At 37.8% G+C, this 22,413-nt stretch overlaps 1 protein-coding gene across 5 annotated transcripts in view; it reads right to left on the reverse strand.

Moving 5' to 3' along the window:
* Positions 1-22,413, reverse strand: part of SORBS2 (sorbin and SH3 domain containing 2) — a 229,539-nt gene that overhangs the window by 98,933 nt on the left and 108,193 nt on the right. For 4 of the 5 annotated variants that reach the window (XM_058436981.1, XM_058436982.1, XM_058436983.1 and 1 more), the window contains exons 3-4: positions 6,645-6,694; positions 632-724 (exon numbers count right to left, since the gene is read on the reverse strand). In XM_058436981.1, the coding sequence (XP_058292964.1) occupies positions 632-724; positions 6,645-6,654 (103 nt within the window). In that variant the 5' untranslated portion in view covers positions 6,655-6,694. The remainder of the gene's footprint in view (positions 1-631; positions 725-6,644; positions 6,695-22,413) is intronic. The other variant, XM_058436984.1, reaches the window with a different exon arrangement.

Below are 22,413 nucleotides of genomic sequence, written 5' to 3' on the forward strand. Positions count from 1 at the left end.
ACCTTCTAACAGCTGCACCCCCTCCCAGTGCAGACTGTGCCTAACTTCGGTACTGTGGCTTAGGTAGTCACAACAGAGATTATAAAGAGACCACCCGAGTGGATGCTGAAATCTCGCACCCCCGGTGACTTCCTATCTGTGGGTACATGTTAATCTTAATTGGTCAAGACTTTGATATGTTTAAATATATATAGTAGAAGGGTATTTTGCTGATTGGATTAAAGGAAAGCAAAGGTCTCTTTCAAAACTAATGTTCTATCATTCTGTTCACAACCTTTGACAAAGAATCCAGTTAATAAAGATTAAGTTTCCTACAAATCCCTTTTTTCATCCTGTACCCCTGTACTCCTACCCCAACAGTTTTTAGGTTAAAAAAAACCCCCAAAACCTCTGAGTTATCTTAATGAAATATTGTGTTACTTAAGTTCATGAGATAACAAAAACTTAAATAGTTATTAACACTCACAGTTACTTAACCTATTTTTGGCAAGTGACTGTTGTTTTTAATTGTACATTTAAAATGTTTCCTACAAGATCTCATATTCCTTTGCTTTTTACATTTAGAACAAAAACAGTCAGAAGAGCTAGAAGCCATTCAAGTGCGACATTGTGTGAGTTAGTGATATTATACCTGCAGCCAATAGGTTTGGAGAACTTTGCACTCTCTTCACAGATGTTAGCGTAACAGACATGGCGGCACGTTTGCGAGCACACCCACCGCTATCTGGAAGCAAAAAAATGATATAGCAGAGGCGAAGGCAATGGGAAAAGCACGTGCAATATCATGCGTTATAGGTGAAATGTGCCAGACATCCATGAGAAAGATGAACAGTTAGAATTAGTAATCATGGAATGCACCTGCCAATTTCAGACCACCCTCAAACTCAAACAAACAAAACGAAGCAAAACAAAAGAAGACCAGGGATCTGTCTTAGAAATAGGTGTCACTGTTTTAGGGAAAGCATGGAAAACTTAATACTTAACATTTTATGGTTTTCTTTGTGAAAACTCAGACACAGAACTCAACTTTGTTTATACCATTTAAATTCAATTTATACTAAATCTATAAGAACTGGAGCTGGCTTTTAGAGTCAAGGATTAGCTCTATGTCAGGATTAAAGGCTATGGTACAACATACTTTTAAGTTAATATCATTTAAGTTTTACCATCTTCTAGCTGTTATAATTCCCAAAGAGAGCTTGAATAATTCTTGCAGTAAAAATTATTAGTGACACAGATATGACACATTTTTTAGGATTCATAGAGGAACACATGGCATTATGGAAAGTCCATTCTTCCTGTAGTTATTGTTAGTTATGCAAATAACTAGCCTTATTAAAATAAAAGTATTGATATATATGGTATCGAAATGACCATGTTTAAAGAAAGGAGTATATTGCTTTTACTTTAAAAATTTTTATTTTGTTCTGTCACTCAGGCTGGAGTGCAGTGGCGCCATCATAGCTCATTGCCGTCTCAACCTCTCGGGCTCAAGCAATCCTTCTGCCTCAGTCTCCTGAGTAGCTAGGACCACAGGCACACAGAGACATGGTCTTGCTGTGTTCCCCAGGCTGGTCTCAAACTCCCTGGCTCAAGTGCTCTTTCTGCCTCGGCCTCTCATTACAAGCATGAGCCACCGCACCTGGCCTCATTTATTGCTTTTATACTTTTAACAATATGTGTACTATGATTCATATCTTTAAACTTATGCAAGTCATAATGTGAAATAAAATCAGTGTAAGTTCATCAGCCATTTTAATGTGCTATGAGAAGTTTAGACTTCTAAATTTGGAAGAGAAGTCTTTTAAAATTGGAAGGCCAATGTTCTATTTATGACCAGATTCAAATTCCATTCTTACATTCCTTTGTAATACGGCATGTGCAATAAATAGTTTTGCTCATTCTCCTCATTCTGCTTATTAAGTAAAACCAAATTAAATTAAATCTTTTTGAAAGTTATAAAAAAAGACAATATAACCACCGATATAGTAACATAATCATTATATATTGTCACATTTCCATTTTTCCTTTTTCTTTATTTTCATAAGGAAAGTATCAAGTTTGTTTATTGGACATGACAGAATTTAGATTAGAAAAGATGCTTGGAAGTATAATTTGAAGGAATTTTTCATAAAATTTATAAATAGTAAGATTAATAGAACTTAAAATCAGTGGAGTGATTCTTACTTTTTAAAGTATATGTTTAAAGTAACAATTTCTTAATGCAGAAAATCATTAAACCAGAAAACCAGCTTGAAAGAATATTAAAAGAAAATGAACCAAATAAATCAAAGGTTATAATTAAGAACCCAAAGAAAGTGACACAAATGGGAGAAACAACTGAAGATTCCTTCAGGAGAGGCTCCAAAAGGATTTTAGCAAACTCAGCAAACTGCAAGTGCTTAGAGACAAGTGCGTCTGATAAGATGGAGGTAATGTTACTGCTTCCAGGAGCTGTGAAATGGTTAAATGGTTGTGTAGTCAACGGTGTTGAAAGTGAAAACTGACATCACTCTAAGAGTGATTTTATTTCCTAGTTCTGTTAATTCTGAACATCTAACAAGCACATAGGTGAAAAGAGAAAATTCCAGAATGAGAAGATCCAGGGTCACAGGTTAAATCTCTGGTGTTCAGACTGTGGGCTGAGATGTCCTGGGCTGCACTGGTGAATTCATGAGGGTATTGGGGGATAGTTCCTGTTTTTGAGGAGAACACAGTGCTAACTGCTGGACACTCCACGAATTACTCGCTTGGGGCAGTACACGGTTTCAACATAATAGACGAGCTATATTCCTTTTGATGACATCATATTTTTGAAAAACTGGGATTTTGATAGTTGCTATGATAAAAAGCAAGAACCCTCTGAAGAACATTTTATTTATTTATGTTTAGAGACAGGGTCTTGCTCTGTTGCCCAGGCTGGAGTGTAGTGGTGCAATCGGAGCTCACTGGGCTCAAACTGATCCTCCTACCTCAGCTTCCCTCATAGCTGGGATTACAGGCACATGCCACCACGCCCAGCTAATTTTTAACATTTTTACAGAGAGAGGGTCTCACTATGTTGCCCAGGCTTGTCTCCAACACCTGGGGTCAAGCGATTCTCCTGCCTCAGCCTCCCAAAATGCTGGAATTACAGGCGTGAGCCACTGTCCCTGTCTGGCCTATAAAACATTTTAGATTAGTAAATGAGAGTGGCCATGTACAATCTAATTCTAAGGTCTGAGAAATTTTTCAGTGTGCAACAGGCACACACATAATATTAGTAAGTAATTCTTGTTACAAAGAATGAAATAAAACTATTTTCTTTCAATTTATGTGTATTGTTTTGTCAAATGGCTTCTAAGTTGTTAGAACAAAATATTTATAAAGTAATTATTAAGTTATTAAGTTGTTAGCACCTAGCTACTTAATAAATAGAAGTGTTAGGTATTTTTGGCCTAGGAGCACAATGAAGAAATTACTGAGACATTAAAGGTCACTGTAAACCAAGAAAGTTTGGGAATCTTTGGGTTTGACAATTTACGTATTTTAGGAAGCTCTAAGTCTTAGATGAAATAAATGGAGACTCTGTCTTTAATAAAGTTTAATAAAGGGCTGAATTCTAAAACTTGAGGCATTTGTAAAATTGCTAGAACAGAATAATCTATTATATTCTGTTTCTACTTCCTTATGTATTGATACTTTCTGATACTCCTTGAAGATATTTTTAAGATCTTAAAATGAGGATGCCACCTTTCATGTGTCAGTTTCTCCTAAAGAATCCTAATGCTGGTCTTGCCTTTTGTCCTCATTATGACCTGCAGCCTTGCTGGGCTACTCTTCCCCTGAGCTGCAATATTCCTGGAAGCTGTTCCTGTTGCTGGAAACCACTCATATGGGTAAATTATACATGGAGAATTATTTGATGTCTTTCCTTCTCTCCTTTCTTCAATAGCTAAGATATGCCTAAGAAAGTAATGGGTTAAAAATTCTAAAAGTGGACATGTAACATGTTTTTATATTTTTTCTACATTGTTTAGATACTTTAGTATAAAAAATTAACCACATTTCCCATGGCTAGTTTATTATGTACTGATTAAAAGCAAATACTTAACTTAAAAGAATGCTTTTTAACCGTGGTGACCGACACATGAAGATTTAAATAGGAATATATCTTTTTAATGATTGATATATTGGATAGATACATCAATCAATAAAAAGATATATTCCTGTTTAAACGAATATTGATATATATATCAATAAAACTGACCTGTATTATTTATATAGATTATCTGCATCATCTATCCATATATTATCTGCATTATCTATCTCTCTATCTATCTATTGATAGACAAAAAAGTCAGAAGAGCTAGAAGCCATTTTGGGGACGAGAAAAATAACTTGTGGGGCCACTTTATTCATCTATCTATCTATCTATCATCTATCTATCTATCATCTATCTATCTATCATCTATCTATCTATCATCTATCTATCATCTATCTATATCTATCTATCATCTATCTATCTATCATCTATCTATCATCTATCATCTATCTACCTATCTATCATCTATCACCTATCGATCTATCTATCATCTATAATCTATCTATCATCTATCTATCATCTGTCTATCTATTATCTATCATCTATCTATCATCTATCTACCTATCTATCTTCTATCTATAATCTATCTATCATCTATCATCTATCATCTATCTATCTATCCATCCATCATCTATCTGTAGATAGATAATACAGGCCAATTTTATTTACTAGCTCTTTAGGAACAAATTCCTACTTCGTTTTGTAAACACAGTAACAATGCTTTCAAATTCCTAAGGCAATATATGTGTGTATATATATACCTATATATTTAAAAGTAGTAAGTTTTTATAAAAACATTATAATTATTATTTTGGAATTTTGAGCAAAAGTTTTCTGTCACTTTTGATCAATTTTATGCATATGTTTGAATACCATATTTTCCAATCATTATACATTACGTGGAAGTTCATCCAAATAAGCAAAATAATCCTATACAAATTGCATCCCATCCAGAGTCAAGCTTACTCCTTAGAAATGAGAAGATGCTTTAGAAGGTTACATTTATGCTGCTAAGCAGTAACTTGGCTCAAGTACCTTAGTGACTTAAACAAATTTACAAATTTCTATGTGCTTATTTTGCTATGAGGGATTGAATTATATGAATAGGAAGGTTAATTATTGAGTGTACTGCACATCAACACAGCATATTCAGTATATCATGGATGCATATCTCTGTCATAATAGGGTTATAATAAATAGGAAAATCAGCACTCAGTAAAATGAGGAATACTGGGAAGTTATGATCCGCTTAGATCTACAGGTAGATGTCTTAGAAGGATCAGGAAATACCACTTCCTCAGGTGGAACTTCTGCTGGAGTGACTTTGTAGCTCCAAAACATGGCTGACGCTAGTCCAGCTGTGGGTTCTACATTCTATTTGCTTTCTTCTGTTTCCTTTACCTAGTAATATTTTCTACCTCATTCCCCATGTCTACTTCTGACATCTCCAATCATCAAGATGCCTTTGCATGGTGCATTTGCAGGGTTATAACTTCTCTTGATTGCTGAGCCTTCCTTGTGTGTTCTGACTGTCTCCAGTATCCTCATCTTGCCTGTTGTCCACATGTCTGCAAAGTGACTGCATCCTCAGGAGCCTGCCCACACAGCCTTCTCTGAGGCCACTATGGCACATGGCACATGACACCAGGCTCTGCACTCGGCCTGGGGATTAGGTATTGGTCCTCGCCAGTGGCTGGGTAATCCTCCTTGTAGGCACTTGATGCAACAAGAGACCTCCAAAAGGCAGCCAGCTGGACATGAGAGACTATCTTGGGCCATCCTTTCTACTCTGCCATGGGGCAATGGCTCAAACAACTTTCCAGTGATCACTTGTGGATAGGAAATGATATCATTTAGACACAAGTTACAAAATTTCAATGAGAAAGTTGTTTCTTGAATTACTTCATATTGTATATTTCAAGGTAGGGGGGAAGGCAAAATTATAAGCCAAATTATTTCTACTGTGGAAAATGTTCATATGTACAAAGCATGTATCATGAACACTTTTATAGTTAAAATGTATACAATACAGTTCAGAGGCACAGTTGTAAAGCTATTTGGAGATACTACTCTCACATCTACACATATAATGCTTATAACACTATGTGAATTGTGACTATAGGTTAATTAAGCTGATTTTGTATAAAACCTTGCCACTCTGTCTGCTGACTTCTTCAACATAAATTTATGAAACAGATAAGTTTAAATATTTTCTACTAGAGCAACTTGCCTTTGAATTTAGCCTATTTTTAAGTGAGAGATTTCAAAAGTACACAAACAAATGACATACTACCTCTTCCTGTTGTTTATAGGAATTAATTTTAACATGTGATTAGAGAAAAAGGGAGTAGGGGCAAGTAATAGAAGAGAAAATTCTACGTTTGGTGGCTAGAAGAGTGGGGCACAAATACAAAAAAAGAAAGTAATGAATCTATGCTATATATCTAATCGAAACTCAGAATCATATTTAGGATCAGAAGAGTGCTAAACTAATGATTTAGGGCCAACATGATTTTTAGAGAGCAAGGATAAAAGAGTTTAAAACTAACAGACAGCATACCTGTATTCATTTTGACCTTGGAGAGTTTGTTATTAAAGTCTTCAGTTTTCCTGTAGAAAAAAAATGGTGCATAATTTGTTCGCTAGCATATGGAAGAAAATACCATGAAAGTGTGTCTTGTTTTTGTTTTTGATGTACCTGTAAGTTAATATCACATTATCATTAGTCTTACTTAAATCAGTGTTTCACAAGGTAGGAAGAATTTGTAATTCTGTTCATGTTAAACTTTAATTATTGGTCCTATGATCATAAAACAGATCATATTCTATTTTTATGCTTTTGTTTAATGGTGAGCATTAATGGATGAAAATGGAGAAGTTTTGTGCTTGTTTGTTTTTCTTTTTTTCTTTCTTTCTTTTTTTTTGAGACAGAGTCCCTCACTGTCACCCAGGCCACAGTGCAGTGGTGCGATCTTGGCTCACTGCAATCTCCGCCTCCTGGGTTCAAGTGATTCCCCTGCCTCAGCCTCCCAAGTAGCTGGGATTACAGGCGCCCGCCACCACACCCAGCTAATTTTTTGGTATTTTTAATAGAGATGGGGTTTCACTATGTTGGCCAGGCTAGTCTTGAACTCCTGACCTCGTGATCCAGCTGATTCAGGCTCCCAAAGTGCTGGGATTACAGGCGTGGGATTACAGCCTCCCAAAGTGCTGGGATTACCATGCCCGGCCTGTTTCTTTTTTAGAGAGAGGGCTGTGCTCTGTGTCTCTTTTTTAGAGAGAGGGCTGTGCTCTGTCACCCAGGCTGGAGTGCAGTTGGTGTGATCACAGCTCACTGCAGCCTTCATCTCCTGGGCTCAAGCCATCCTCCCACCTCAGCCTCTCAAGGTGCAGGGATTACAGGTGTGAGCCACCGTGCCTGGTTGAGTTTTCATTTTAAAAAACTAAATTTCTTTTACAAATATTTATACAAATGGTTTTTGTTCTCTAAGCCTGAAATGATTGTCTGTTAAGTGTCCTCTTCTCAATCCTAAGCCAAAAGAACAAAGCTGAAGACATCACGCTACCTGACTTCAAACTATACTACAAGGCTACAGTAACCAAAACAGCATGGTACTGGTACCACAACAGAGACATAGATCAATGGAACAGAACAGAGCCCTCAGAAATAATGCCGCATATCTACAACTATCTGATCTTTGACAAACCTGACAAAAACAAGCAATGGGGAAAGGATTCCCTATTTAATAAATGGTGCTGGGAAAACTGGCTAGCCATATGTAGAAAGCTGAAACTGGATCCCTTCCTTATACCTTATACAAAAATTAATTCAAGATGGATTAAAGACTTACATGTTAGACCTAAAACCATAAAAACCCTAGAAGAAAACCTGGGCAATACCATTCAGGACATAGGCGTGGGCAAGGACTTCATGTCTAAAAGCAACGGCAACAAAAGCCAAAATTGACAAATGGGATCTAATTAAACTAAAGAGCTTCTGCACAGCAAAAGAAACTACCATCAGAGTGAACAGGCAACCTACAGAATGGGAGAAAATTTTTGCAACCTACTCATCTGACAAAGGGCTAATATCCAGAATCTACAATGAACTCAAACAAATTTACAAGAAAAAAACAAATAACCCCATCAAAAAGTAGGCGAAGGACATGAACAGACACTTCTCAAAAGAAGACATTTATGCAGCCAAAAAACACATGAAAAAATGCTCATCATCACTGGCCATCAGAGAAATGCAAATCAAAACCACAGTGAGATACCATCTCACACCAGTTAGAATGGCCATCATTAAAAACTCAGGAAACAACAGGTGCTGGAGAGGATGTGGAGAAATAGAAACACTTTCACACTGTTGGTGGGACTGTAAACTAGTTCAACCATTGTGGAAGTCAGTGTGGCGATTCCTCAGGGATCTCGAACTAGAAATACCATTTGACCCAGCCATCCCATTACTGGGTATATACCCAAAGGAGTATAAATCATGCTGCTATAAAGACACATGCACACGTATGTTTATTGCGGCACTATTCACAATAGCAAAGACTTGGAACCAAGCCAAATGTCCAACAATGATAGACTGGATTAAGAAAATGTGGCACATATACACCATGGAATACTATGCAGCCATAAAAAATGATGAGTTCATGTCCTTTGTAGGGACATGGATGAAACTGGAAAACATCATTCTCAGTAAACTGTCACAAGGACAAAAAACCAAACACCGCATGCTCTCACTCATAGGTGGGAATTGAACAATGAGAACACATGGACACAGGAAGGGGAACATCACACTCCGGGGACTGTTGTGGGGTTGGGGGAGGGTGGAGGGATAGCATTAGGAGATATACCTAATGCTAAATGACGAGTTAATGGGTGCAGGAAATCAACATGGCACATGGATACATATGTAACAAACCTGCACATTGTGCACATGTACCCTAAAACCTAAAGTATAATAAAAAAAAAAAAAAAGTGACCCTGGCACTTTAAAATCATTGCCTTACATGTGCAGGTCAATTGACTACCGGGGAATATGTGATGAATGTAACACATATTTTCAGGACACCGTCAAGAAAGATGAGATCCATCTTTCTCTTTTTTAAAGACACAGGAAATAGATGGTTACTACAAAATCCATCTCTGCATTAGTATTGAACGCTGATTTTTCCCAGTGAAATGCTGGATGCATAACAATTGAGATTGATTCACTGGAAACGGCTGGCAGAAAGGGGTTGTCTCAGAAAAAAAGTTTTTTTTTTTTTTTTGAGATGAGTCTCGCTGTGTCACCCAGGCTGGAGTGCAGTGGTGCGATCTCGGCTCACTGCAAGCTCCACCTCCCGGGTTCACGCGATTCTCCTGCCTCAGCCTCCCGAGTAGCTGGGACTACAGGCGCCCGCCACCACGCCCGGCTAATTTCTTTTTGTATTTTTAGTAGAGACGGGGTTTCACTGTGTTAGCCAGGATGGCTACCATCTCCTGACCTTGTGATCCGCCCGCCTCGGCCTCCCAAAGAAAAACGTTTTAAATATTGTGCATCGTTTTATGCCATGTGAGATGACTTAGTTCCTTCTCTGGCATATTATCTTAGCCCATTTATGGAGTTTCTTATTTACCCATACCCTGAGACCAAAGAGGAAAGACACGCTGATAAGGAAGCAAATCTCCTAAGTCCAAGAGCTCCCTGCAAGAGCTGTCTGACCCCGGCCACTTGGCCTTTGCTCCTGAGTGGGCCTGTTGTTGAGTATCCACAAGAACCCCCCCAGCACAACACACTCACAGCTTCCAGGCGCATCAGTACTGCAACATCTGAACATTTTCAAGAACTTTATTTATTCCTGTTGGATGAATGAGGGTGAATTTGAAATGAAATCATTGGCATGATCACCTGTCAAGAAAGACTTTTGATAAATATAGTTTTTTCAGTCTCTAAAAAGAGCAGCAAATGAGCTTCCTGGCCTGCTTGCCTTTGTCTGCCAAGGTTCTCACCCTCTTCTCCCTTCTGACCATTTCCTCTGCTCAATTCGACAACTATTATTTTCTTTCAATGTGGCTACTAGGGTTCACCTCTTTTGGAAAGCCTGGCTTTGTTCATTACTGATGAAAAATTATAATAATAAAATCAAAATGTGAATATTAGCTAAATATAATGGTACTTCTCTCCCAGTGGGGGGAAAATGATGAAATAAAATAACATTAAAAATACACTTAAGTCCTATGAAATATAATTATAAAGCAAGATTTTATATATAGATATGTATATGTATAATGTAATCCTTGCTTTGCTATATACACATGTATATGTGCACACACACACACGCACACAAGTATATTTTTCTAGATTGAATTACTAATACCTTAGGACTCAATAAATGCTAAATTAATGAACATTTAAAATAGGTAAAATCACAGTACTGATAATCACCTCAATATATGTTTTTAGAGCTCTAAGCTGAAAACAATATAGGCGATATCCTTACTATGTGGTGTTTAATTTTTGTGTAGTCTGTGTTCAGTGTCATATCGTTGCCTGTCTGCCCTGGGCATCGTTGCAGTGTAGAGAGCAGGGCAGGAGCCATGCTTAGCGTGGCCAGGCCAGAACTGAGTTTCCACAGGGTTACGGGGAACTTCACAGGGGCATTTCACAGACCAATAGACTCTGAAAAATGATTGAGGGAAATTTTGTGATGGTGAATTTTATCTCCTATTTTTCAGTGTAGGCAACTAAACAGGCACATTTCTGTTTTACTTGTTTTGTTTTTCTCCAGAATTACACAGAAAAAATGTGGCGTATTTCTACAAACTCAGCTTGGTAGCCTTAAGACCGCCTGTATTGAGGGACACCGATAAAGTCAGGGAAGAGGGCAGCGGCCAGCACAGGAGCTTTGGGAAAGCTCCTTCAGATGTATTTATTTTAATCTCTCGGTAGCTCTTGGTAGCAAAACTCCTAATATGTTAACCTTAAATGGACAAAATAAATGGAAAAGAAAAGCCTCAGGGGATGTCTGTGACTGGGACTGAGGCGACTTCTAAAACAAGAAGGGGATCAACAGCCTCCAGAAAATGAGGGTTATAAGGACCTTTCCCAAATTCGACTTCGTCATCCCTTTTGAAACCAGGCAATGCTGTGCTTAAAACTGCTTAAGGTTTTAAAACTGAATGAGGAAGACAGTATTCGGGCTAGAATAATAGTGATTGACAAAGAAAACATCAAATACAGAAGGTTAACTCTCAGAATACAAAATCTGCTGATATACAATAATAATGTTTTTGTACCAAGTTAGAGAATTAGTTATCAACATCTATTGTTTGAATTCAAATGCCGATATTTACAGAACATCTAACACTCAAAAAGTAAAATAGGATTAACAAGAACAAAGAAAGGCGCCACAAATCCTTGAGGTTTTCATCTTTAAAGTGATGTATCCTGTTACTTACAAATGTAATTTGTGAGGTTTTTAAACTTCCCATTGTTTTAGATGTCAAAATGTGAAATGACTAACTTCCTAGTCAAGTCGTTCAAAGAAGAACCCCAGTGACTGAGCTCTCAAGAAGAACCTGAAACCGAAAGGCTTCTTGGGTGACTAATAAAAATGCGTGATTCTATTTCCATTACTTGTGCTAAGTCCATTAAGAAATCCACGGCTGAGAACTCTCTTTATAGACAGTTCAAACTAAAGCGAATCTAATCTCTTTTGTTCTGCTCTGAAAAAGTGTCCTTGATTGTACTTACATAACAAGCACAGATTATTCTGGAAAGCATCAAATTCCTAGAGTCTTTGCATGCTACTAGAAAACAGCATTTCAAGTATTCTCTTAACTTGGAATTGAACCAGGGACGAGACTATGAGAACTGACCATAACATGGAGACTCCCTTGAGCTTTGGCAGACAGTTCACGGAGCAGATAACTCTCCGAACATGAAGATGTCAGTATGATTTTCAATAGGTGCTAGGGGGTTATATTTACTTTTGTCAAAGTTCCATATAAAAAGCAACTTCATATGTGTCCTAATTTGTGACAACAATGGATTTGTTTTACTTATGGGTTAGAGTAGCCTCCACTGCCAAAACACATATGGCAATAGATTGTGTTGATTGTTCATGGAAGGGCTGTTAACAGCATGACTTCGGGTCTATAGTCTTTTAATTCTGCTTGAATTTATTTTTTTTTCTTTTTCTTTTCTTTGTTTTTTTTTTTTTTTTTTTTTTTTTTTTTTTTTTTTTTTTTTTTTTTTGAGACAGAGTCTCACTCTGTCGCCCAGGCTAGAGGGCAGTGGCGCGATCTCGGCTTGCTACAACCTCCACCTCCTGGGTTCAAGCAATTCTCCTGCCTCAGCCTTCTGAGTAGCTGGAATTACAGGCGTGGGCCACCACGCCTGGCTAATTTTTGTATTTTTAGAAGAGACGGGGTTTTACCATGTTGGTCAGGCTGGTCTCAAACTCCTGACCTTGTGATCCTCCTGCCTCAGCCTCCCAAAGTGCTGGGATTACAGACATGAGCCACCATGCCTGGCCAATTCTGCTTGAATTTCTTTGGATTATCAGGCATCTCATTTTTCTCTGAATCAGAGCAGGCTGTGTTCTCAATACGCATAAGAGAATAGACTGGGTAATTTAACTTTTGAAAGAGGATCCTAAGTTTGATCCTGCATGGGCATGAACACGCCTTTGTGCCCGTTGTCTTATAATTCTGCTGGAATTGTTTTGATTACCAGGCATCCCATTCTGAAGAGCAGCAGAGACAAAATCCTTTCCCCCGTTTTGGCAAGAATTCTATGTAGTCATTTTATTTTTGTAGACCTGAATTTAAGCACCAAGACCATGTATGAAACTAGAGGACTGAATTTCAGCTCAGTTAATGTGAGGAGTTACCCAAAAGATTTTCCACAGAGTAACCTTAAGCCAATACATTGCTATAGTTATTTTAAAATTAATATATTCACAGTTCATATATTATTCAAAAAAAGGACATATTGATGTTTAAGTAGTAGGAAACATTGCAGGATGTTAGTTTTTTTTTTTTAAAGAGATGTATTTTAAACATGAGAATAAAAATACAATCATATTAAGGTTATGCACCAGATTTTAACTTGAATTTACTTATTTGTTTTGAAATGGGATCATTTGTAGCACTCTCTTTGGATAAACTGCCCTAAGTGATCAATGCATTAATGCATCTCTCTCTATCTCTGACTGTGGTAAAATAAGCAGTATTCATAAATGCCAAGTGATTTCACCTTTCAATTACAGTCAAGTGACTTAATTTAGGTTGACATTTATCTTTACCTATCTTTCCTATATGTCAACATGCTGCTTTGAAATATTCACAGGAGAACTCCAAGTAGTTTGTTTTGTGAGTTTAGAAACTCTCTTCTGACTAGTTTCTCTAAATTGGCTCAGAGACTCCTCTGCCTCTGAGTGGGTGGCACACAAGTCAACAGTAACGGCATGACTGTCCATGCTCATAAGAACACCAAGTACCTCCCAGAATTCCTGTGCTAACAGTGCCTGAAAATGTTCCTTAGTATTCAGGAGCCGAATTGCTCACGGCATCTATTTATCTATGCTGAGGCTAGAACACATTCAACATCATTTCTAGGAATAAGGAGATATTATTACCACAAATAATAAAGAAATAAATGAACATGAGGCTGTTGATAATTTTTTATGAGAATATGCAAAGTGTTAGTTTTAATTAGACCAAATGTCCTGATATTTGGAAAAATTTCCTGAAGAAAGAGCACTATATGTCTTCCAAGGAAACTAGCAATTTTCCTTTTGAGACTTTACAATGTGAGCTGTCCAAAATACTTATCAATTTTCCCTAAAGACTTTACTGATTAGAAGTTGATCACCTGGTAAATGACTCCTTCTGATGTTATTCCAAAGTCTCAAAGTTGGTGAATCACTCATTTAACTATCTGCTTTAAATGGTCATGTGACTTAATATTGGTCCAGCACCACTGTAAACTAGTTCAACCATTGTGGAAGTCAGTGTGGCGATTCCTCAGGGATCTAGAACTAGAAATACCATTTGACCCAGCCATCCCATTACTGGGTATATACCCAAAGGAGTATAAATCATGCTGCTATAAAGACACATGCACACGTATGTTTATTGCGGCACTATTCACAATAGCAAAGACTTGGAACCAACCCAAATGTCCAACAACAATAGACTGGATTAAGAAAATGTGGCACATATACACCATGGAATACTATGCAGCCATAAAAAATGATGAGTTCGTGTCCTTTGTAGGGACATGGATGAAACTGGAAAACATCATTCTCAGTAAACTATCGCAAGGACAAAAAACCAAACACCGCATGTTCTCACTCATAGGTGGGAATTGAACAATGAGAACTCATGGACACAGGAAGGGGAACATCACATTCCGGGTACTGTTGTGGGGTGGGGGGTGGGGGAGGCGGGGACAGCATTAGGAGATATACCTAATGCTAAATGACGAACTAATGGGTGCAGGAAATCAACATGGCACATGGATACATATGTAACAAACCTGCACATTGTGCACATGTACCCTAAAACCTAAAGTATAATAAAAAAAAATAAAAAAATAAAAAAAAAATAACTAAACACTTAAACATTTTAAATTTAAAAAATTTAATAAAAAATACAATTGATTTTTGTACATTGAACTTGTATCCTACAACCTTGCTAAACTCACTTATTTGTCCTAGATTTTTTTTGACAGATTATTTAGGATTTTCTTTGTAAACAACCATGTCATCTGCGAATAAAGAAAGGTTTTGTTGTAAAAAAAAAAAATATATATATATATATTGGTCCAGCACCTTACTTTCTTTTTATTCTTTAGGTGGCATCTCACTCTGTTGCCCAGGCTGGAGTGCAATGGTGCGATCTTGGCCTACTGCAACCTCTGCCTCCCAGGGTCAAGTGATTCTCCTGCCTCAGCCTCCCAAGTAGCTGGGATTACAGGCATGCACCACCATGTCGTATTTTTAGTAGAGACAGGTTTTCACCACGTTGGCCAGGCTGGTCTCGAACTCCTGACCTCAAGTGATCCACCCACCTCAGCCTCCCAAAGTGCTAGGATTACAGGTGTGAGTCACTATGCCTAGCCACCCTACTTTCATGGAGTTCCTTACTTTTATATTGTAATCTTAGGGATAATTACGGAACAACATCTAAGTATTTTCAAGTGCGTCTTTTTTCTAAGACTAAGTCATTTGTTCAACTTGATGGTACAGTATTAGGAGAATTCCATTGGCTTATAATGTGCAAATCAAAAGCCAAAAAATTTGTAATGAAAATAATTCAGATCCTGACTGAGGATCTCATGAGTCAGGCACCTTATCAAAGAGACATGTGAGGAATTAATTAGAATATCCCTATAACACATGTATAGGCAAACTGAATAGCGTTGGAAGAATGGGTCAAGAAATAGGCAAAGCTTGACTCAAATCCCAGTTCTGCCTGTTTCTATGCATCTGAACAATTTATACCAATGTCGTTATCATCGACTCCCCCACTGACAGCAAAGCATCCCCAATCTGGCAAACTGGCATTATTCCCATTCACTAATATTTCAAATATTTTGAAGCAGACCTTTACCTTTGATTGAGTCTTAAGAAGATAATCTAGACTTTCCTGAAAATACATGGGGCATTATTGTATTGCTTTAGATTGAAGCAAGCCATATGGTTTATTAGATTGATTTCTATGGATTTTCCCGTCTCCCAATTGTTCCACACCCAGCTTAGAAACACGCTGGAATTGAAAAGGAATTCTACTTTCCAGGCAGCCTTCTTTCTTCCTTAAAAAGATCTTTTATTTAGCTAAGATTTTTACCCCCACACATTGCCATGAACAAGAGAAAATCTAAGCAAATAGTTGAATCAAACCCTTGCCTTCTAGCCCAGCTATAGACAATGCTACTGGATCTAAGGGAAAGTGACACTATAAAGGTTGTGACGATTAGCTTCTTCAAAAAAATCATTCTCTTTCCCTTCGACAGCTGAGAGCCGAAAGCGATGGCTGAATGAAAAGAGATGTCTATAAAATGTCACATAACAAATTGTGTGACAAATTGCAGAGTGATAACATCCTGATGGCAGCCTACTCCTGCTTAATTCAATAAGGGAAAGTGCCTCTGATTTCCCACCTTGTACTGAGAAGCACACATTTCTATTTTGAGGAGAAAAACTTTGATCTTTTTAAAGAACCATTTTTTAAAATTTTATGCTTTGCTAAGTTTCTCACTGCTTTTAATTTTAAAATCTTCCATTTTAATTTTTATATATTGAAATATAAAAATCATCTGATATCAAAAGAATTATGTAATCTAGTCTAGTTTTGCATGTCTCGTACTTAGACTTTAAGTAGAAGCAAGCATCAAAGGCTCTGGTAGGGATTGAGATCAACCAACTCATTTTTAGGGTTAGACATTTGAGGATAAGATAAATGGATGCCCCAAGCAGATACTCAAAAGTAGTTCATCTCTCCTGACTCTTAGCAAATAATAGGCATCCTCCTTTAAGGAATCTTAAAACGTCATTTGAAATCAAGATCTTGGCCAGGTGCAGTGGCTCACGCCTGTAATCCCAGCACTTTGGGAGGCAGAGGCAGGAGGGTCACTTGAGGTCACGAGTTCAAGACCAGCCTTGCCAACATGATGAAACCCCAGTCTCTACTAAAATTCAAAAATTAGCCGGGCATGGTGGCACATGCCTGTAGTCCCAGCTACTTGGGAGGCTGAGGCAGGAGAATGGCTTGAACCTAGGAGGTGGAGGTTGCAGTGAGCCGAAGGTTGCAGCGAGCCAAGATCGCACCATTGCACTCCAGCCTGGGTGACAGAGCAAGACTCCATCTCAAAAAAACGAAACAAAACAAAAAAACAGAAAAACAACAAATGAAATCAAGATCTTTCCCTTTAAAATATTAGAGTACCATGCTTAATTAAGTGCTGAGTCATATGAGGCAGGGGTTAGGGAAAAGAACAAAATATGAGAAGATGGTGTGGTAGAAGGCAAAACTGTTTGATAAATAAAATAAGAACTGTTAACATAGAACCATATGTTTCTTCTTCTAAGACTAAGGAAAACAGTGGTTGCTTATGACAAGGATTACTTTTGCCCAATCACAGCACAAGTCCAAATGGAAAGTGTTAATCAGGTCTACTAAACCCAGAGCATCTTAGACCTTCTTGGTCTAAGCCTAGACCAATAGCCATTGATATTTTTTTTTCTGAAATCCTTAGAATTTTCAGTTAATAAGTATATTTATTTTAAATTATTTTCATAGTAATGTTACGTTGTGAAAGTATTGCAGTTAAATAAGCCGCTTATTGTTAATTCACTATTCTTAAAAAGCCACACTTTTCTTCTGATTGAATACATCTGTTTCCTGAACATCTGAAATAACATTTATATACTTATATACTTTAGCAATGTCAGAAGGTTTGTCAGAATTTTTGACAGAATATACTGTCAGAATTATTACAAATTCATGTTTATATGTGTCTCAGATATGCAATGGTGAAATCCCACTTGCTATGTGGAATTTAAATTTTGGGGCAAGGGAAAATTTGCTCTAATTTGATCTTATAGTCTTAAAATTTAAGTAATACATTACTTACAAAGTTTATCCAGAATGAAATGTACCTTTTTTTTGTTTTTTTTTTTTTTTTGAGACAGAGTCTCACTCTGTTGGCCAGGGTGGAGTGCAGTGGAGCAATCTCGGCTCACTGCAGCCTCCACCTCCCAGGTTCGAGTAATTCTCCTGCCTCAGCCTCCTGAGTAGCTGGGGTTACAGGTGTGTGCCATCATGCCTGGCTAATTGTAGTATTTTTAGTAGAGATGGGGTTTCACCATGCTGGCCAGGCTGGTCTCGAACTCTTGACCTCAGGTAATCTGCCCGCCTTGGTCTCCCAAAGTGCTGGGATTACAGGTGTGAGCCTCCACACCTGGCCAAAATGTATCTTAAATTGTACATCTTAAGGCAGTTTGATTCATTTTAGAAAATTTGAACGAGAAAATAAGTCAATGGGGGAAAAATATCAACTGAAGAAATTTTGAATTTATTAAAAGTTGGAAACTTTTGATATTTGTGTGGAACAGTGGATAGTTTATTATATTATTCTTTGGGATCTAATAAAAGTAGACAATAAAGACAGATATCTTCCATTTTCATTGAAATGTATTATTCAGAAATGTATTATTATTTATATATTGCTGCTTCTTTGTTATTCAGAAATTTGAAAAAATTCTTTACATTTCTCTATGTACTAAATGTACAAGTGTTAAGCAGAATCATAGGTGAATAAAAGGTACTCAATTTGAGGAGTACTCTGTTCCGACTGCGTCTTCAACATTTTTATCTTAGGGAAAAACAAAGTGGTGTGCTTATTGATTCTGCAGAAGGCATACACAAGAGAGGGGAATAGGTAATAAGCAGAAAGATGATCTTGACAGGCTGAATTAAATTTGGCTAAACTAAATTTCTTGATTAGGTTGAAGAGACTGGCTTTTCAAAAATTTATATGGAATAAGTCTAAGGGTTTAATGCAATTGTTGAAAAATATAATTAAATCAATGTCTAAATGAACAGTGGTTTCATGAATCAAGGAAGATTGGGCTCCAGCTGCCACACTTTTAAAGTGTCCGCATGTGTCTGTGCGTGATTCAGGCTGGCATGAACTTGAGTCTCTAGGCAGGCTTTGGAAGCTGTGCTGGGGGTGGTCACAGAACCATATGGTAGAGACACTATGGTGAGTTTCCAGGTGACTACCAGCAGCAACAGGAAAAGTTATTGACATGTACATGAGGTTTACTTTTTTCTTTCATCTCATGGAACTCATCCCAGTGGCCCTTAGGGTTAATGCTCTCAAATATACCAAATTTATGCTTTGAATTGACAAGAAGACGTATAAATAACAGTTGCAGCTAGAAGCTTCAATATTCCCTCAAGATGTACCTGAATTTAAGAAACATGATATCTAAATAAGACTGTTTCTCAATGCTGGGTTTTTAACCATCTGGTTCACAATTGTCATCAGAAAGAATGAAAACAAGTCCATCCTAGAAATAAGGGGTTCAAGACTTCGGAACTGTACAACAAAATGGGATGTGGTATCTATTGCCCTTTTGTTCAGCAAAATACCAACCCACATGACCTCACTTCTAGTTCTTACTCCACACGTGTTCCCAGCGTTCTTCATTTTTCATACCTAATATAGTCCTCATGCCCTGCCACTATTTAAAGCTAAAACTTTCACTCAATCCACCAAAAATAGGCAAGAAAAACAACACACAAATACAAATTTATATTCCACAGTTATACAGTGGAGAACAGTGAAGCTTATCTGAACAAAGTTTTTGTCGTTTTATAATACCCTAACTTATTTGACATACTGGCTAAATGTAGAAATGATCAGAACACTTTTTAAGATTGTTAGTTGGCATATTTTAACATATGTAGTGAAATCCTACTTAGTCTGATCTTTATTAGCTAATTCTCCCCCTTTTATCTACAGAAACAAACTCTCAACACTCTTTCTTTTATCTTGTACTATTGCCGCTCTTGGAAAAGCAGAAAAATTTCCTTTTGACTTCCCAACTACATGAACTCTTTCAGGGCAGCCTGGTTTTAGCTCCAGGGTAGGCTGCCGTGATGCTCAGGGCATGGATCACCTTACAGATCCAACCTGGGCCTCTTGTTCGCATCGACTCTACCCTGGCACTCAGCCTGTTCTCCTTCAGGTCCACAGGTAGAGAATGTCTGCGTGGACAGCTTCATGGATGGAGATACCCACTGACTTCTGATCTGACACCTACTGACTTCATTTCCATTTCTTCTTTTATAGTGGAGCGTAAAAGCACTTTGTCATCTGTACTGCAGCATTTGGTAAAGGGAACTCAGAACCCATGTTGGGACCACATGCAGTTACATTGATTCTAGTTAATTATGTTTGAGTGGAGTGATTGCTTTTCTATAGTACATAGAAAATGTTAACATGAACTATTATTATTGGGATGTTGGCTGTCTGCCATTCTTAACACAGAGCAGAGGGTAAGAAAATGTCACTCATATTGGGAGAGGGCAAACAATAATGGATGGGCCAAAAAGTTAGCAAATTCCTTTCTTTTTTTTTTTTTTTTTAGACGGAGTCTTGCTCTGTTGCCAGGCTGGAGTGCAAGTGGCGTGATCTCAGCTTACTGCAATCTCCGTCTCCCAGGTTCAAGTGATTCCCCTGCCTCAGCCTCCTGAGCAGCTGGGACTACAGGCGTGTGCCAGAATGCCCGGCTAATTTTTTGTATTTTAGTAGAGACGGGGTTTCACCATGTTGGCCAGGATAGTCTGGATCTCCTGACCTCGTGATCCACCTGCCTCGGCCTCCCAAAGTGCTGGGATTACAGGTGTGAGCCACTGTGCCCGGCCACAAATTTCTTTTTTTGTGGGAGAAGCCACTTCAGAAGTATATATCTACATACCTTGTCTAAGTCAATGTGTTGCTATAAAGGAATACCTGAGGCTGGGTAATTTATACAGAAAAGAGAGTTATTTGGCTCTCGGTTCTGCAGGCTGCACGGGACGCATGGCACTGATATTCGCTTGGGTTCTGGAGAGGCCTCGTGATGCTTCCACTCCTGGTGGAGGGGAGAAGGTGAAAGGGAGCCAGCGTGCAGACATCCCATGGCGAGAGCAGAAGCAAGAGAGAGCAGGAAGGTTCCAGGCTCTTTCCAACAATCAGCTCTCAAGGGAGCCCCCCCGGGAATGAATAGAGCAAGAACTCACTCACTCTCCCTCCCCCAGGGAGGACATTAATCTATTCATGAAGGATCTGGTCCCAAGACTCAAACACCTCCCATTAAGCCCCATCTCTAACTGGGGATCGAATTTCAACATGAGATTCGGAGGAATCAAATATCCAGACCATAGCACACATCAATAGCTAGGAAGTGGCAGAGTCAGAGTTCAACAACCTATGTTTTAGGGAACTTCCAGGTATGTGCTCTTAACGTTACGTTACTTTTTTTTTTTTTTATTGTACTAAAGTGGGAGTCAGTGTTAAGCCTTGTGTGGGAAGGTACGCTTGGGCAAATCACTTCACTTCGATGAGCCTGAGTTTTAAAGTTTATAACATGAAAGTCTTGATTTAAAATATAAAAGCACATAAGGGCCTTTTATGGTTTGAAATTTTGCTAAATCTAGGAAAGGTATATTCAACCAACAAACATTTGTTGACCTTTAACGTGCAAACCACTATGCGACTGTCATGATTGTACATATCAAGCAGAAACTAACTGGAAGCCAATATTTAATGACTCATTCACATATTAAAATTCAGACAAAGGAGATTGTTAAAGACCCGTGTACCCGATAGCATCATGATGAGATGAGATACATATTAACACATGTCCAAGCTACCATCCAAGTCTGTCTCCCTCTTTTTTGTCTGGTTTACTTAACTCCAGATATGAGATCTAGAGAATTGTTTATACATTACATGTCTTTCTATATTATCTCCAGTGCCCTACCCTTGAGCTTCTCAATTTTAGAATTTGATTGTTCCTAAAATAGAATCCATTTTATAAATCTGCACCAGAACAAACAGACAGAACTTCAGTTCATCAGTTTTCATTAATTTTTAAAGCTTTTTTCATGAGTAGTGTGGTAGGTACATTGGACGTAACAAGAATCATTGTTTTTTTTTTTTTTATTCTGTTAGAATTTACAGTAGAGGAGAACTTGAAAACAGGTATCTCAATCACGGAGGCAGCTTGGCATTCCAAATATTATGTTTTTGCATAGCTCCTATTTTAAAGAGTGAAAGTCTATTGGCTTTCGAAGAAAAAAAAAACCAAAAGAGCTAAGCAGACTGTATTCCTAGCCAATATTCTCATCACATTTTGCTTACTGACTGAATCAGTCATGCCATAACTTGCTAAATGACAATAGCATGGGAAGTACAATGACATTTTGAGTTATTTTTCATGTGGATGGTTGCTGTTCTGTGCTTTGATTACTGTTGAGAAATGTCAGCACCAGGCTCACAAACAATTGCCAAAGTCCTATGACCCACAAAAACTTCAATCAGCCTGTTCCCATGTTCAGATGTTTTGGAATTAGGAATGTTTACTTTACATAAATTATGATTTAATATTATGGCTATTTGTAAGGCTACTATGTGATAACTGTATCATTAACTTCAAATGATTAAGAAAAGCAATCTGAATTAGGGAGAAGTATGAGTTATAAAGTGTTTGTGAAAAAAAGCAATGTATTTTCCTTCAAAAATACAGATTAACTCTAGGTTGAGGCAATAATAC

Source organism: Hylobates moloch, unplaced genomic scaffold (genome assembly GCF_009828535.3).
Source record: "Hylobates moloch isolate HMO894 unplaced genomic scaffold, HMol_V3 SCAFFOLD_3, whole genome shotgun sequence".
Classification (NCBI taxonomy): Eukaryota; Metazoa; Chordata; class Mammalia; order Primates; family Hylobatidae; genus Hylobates; species Hylobates moloch.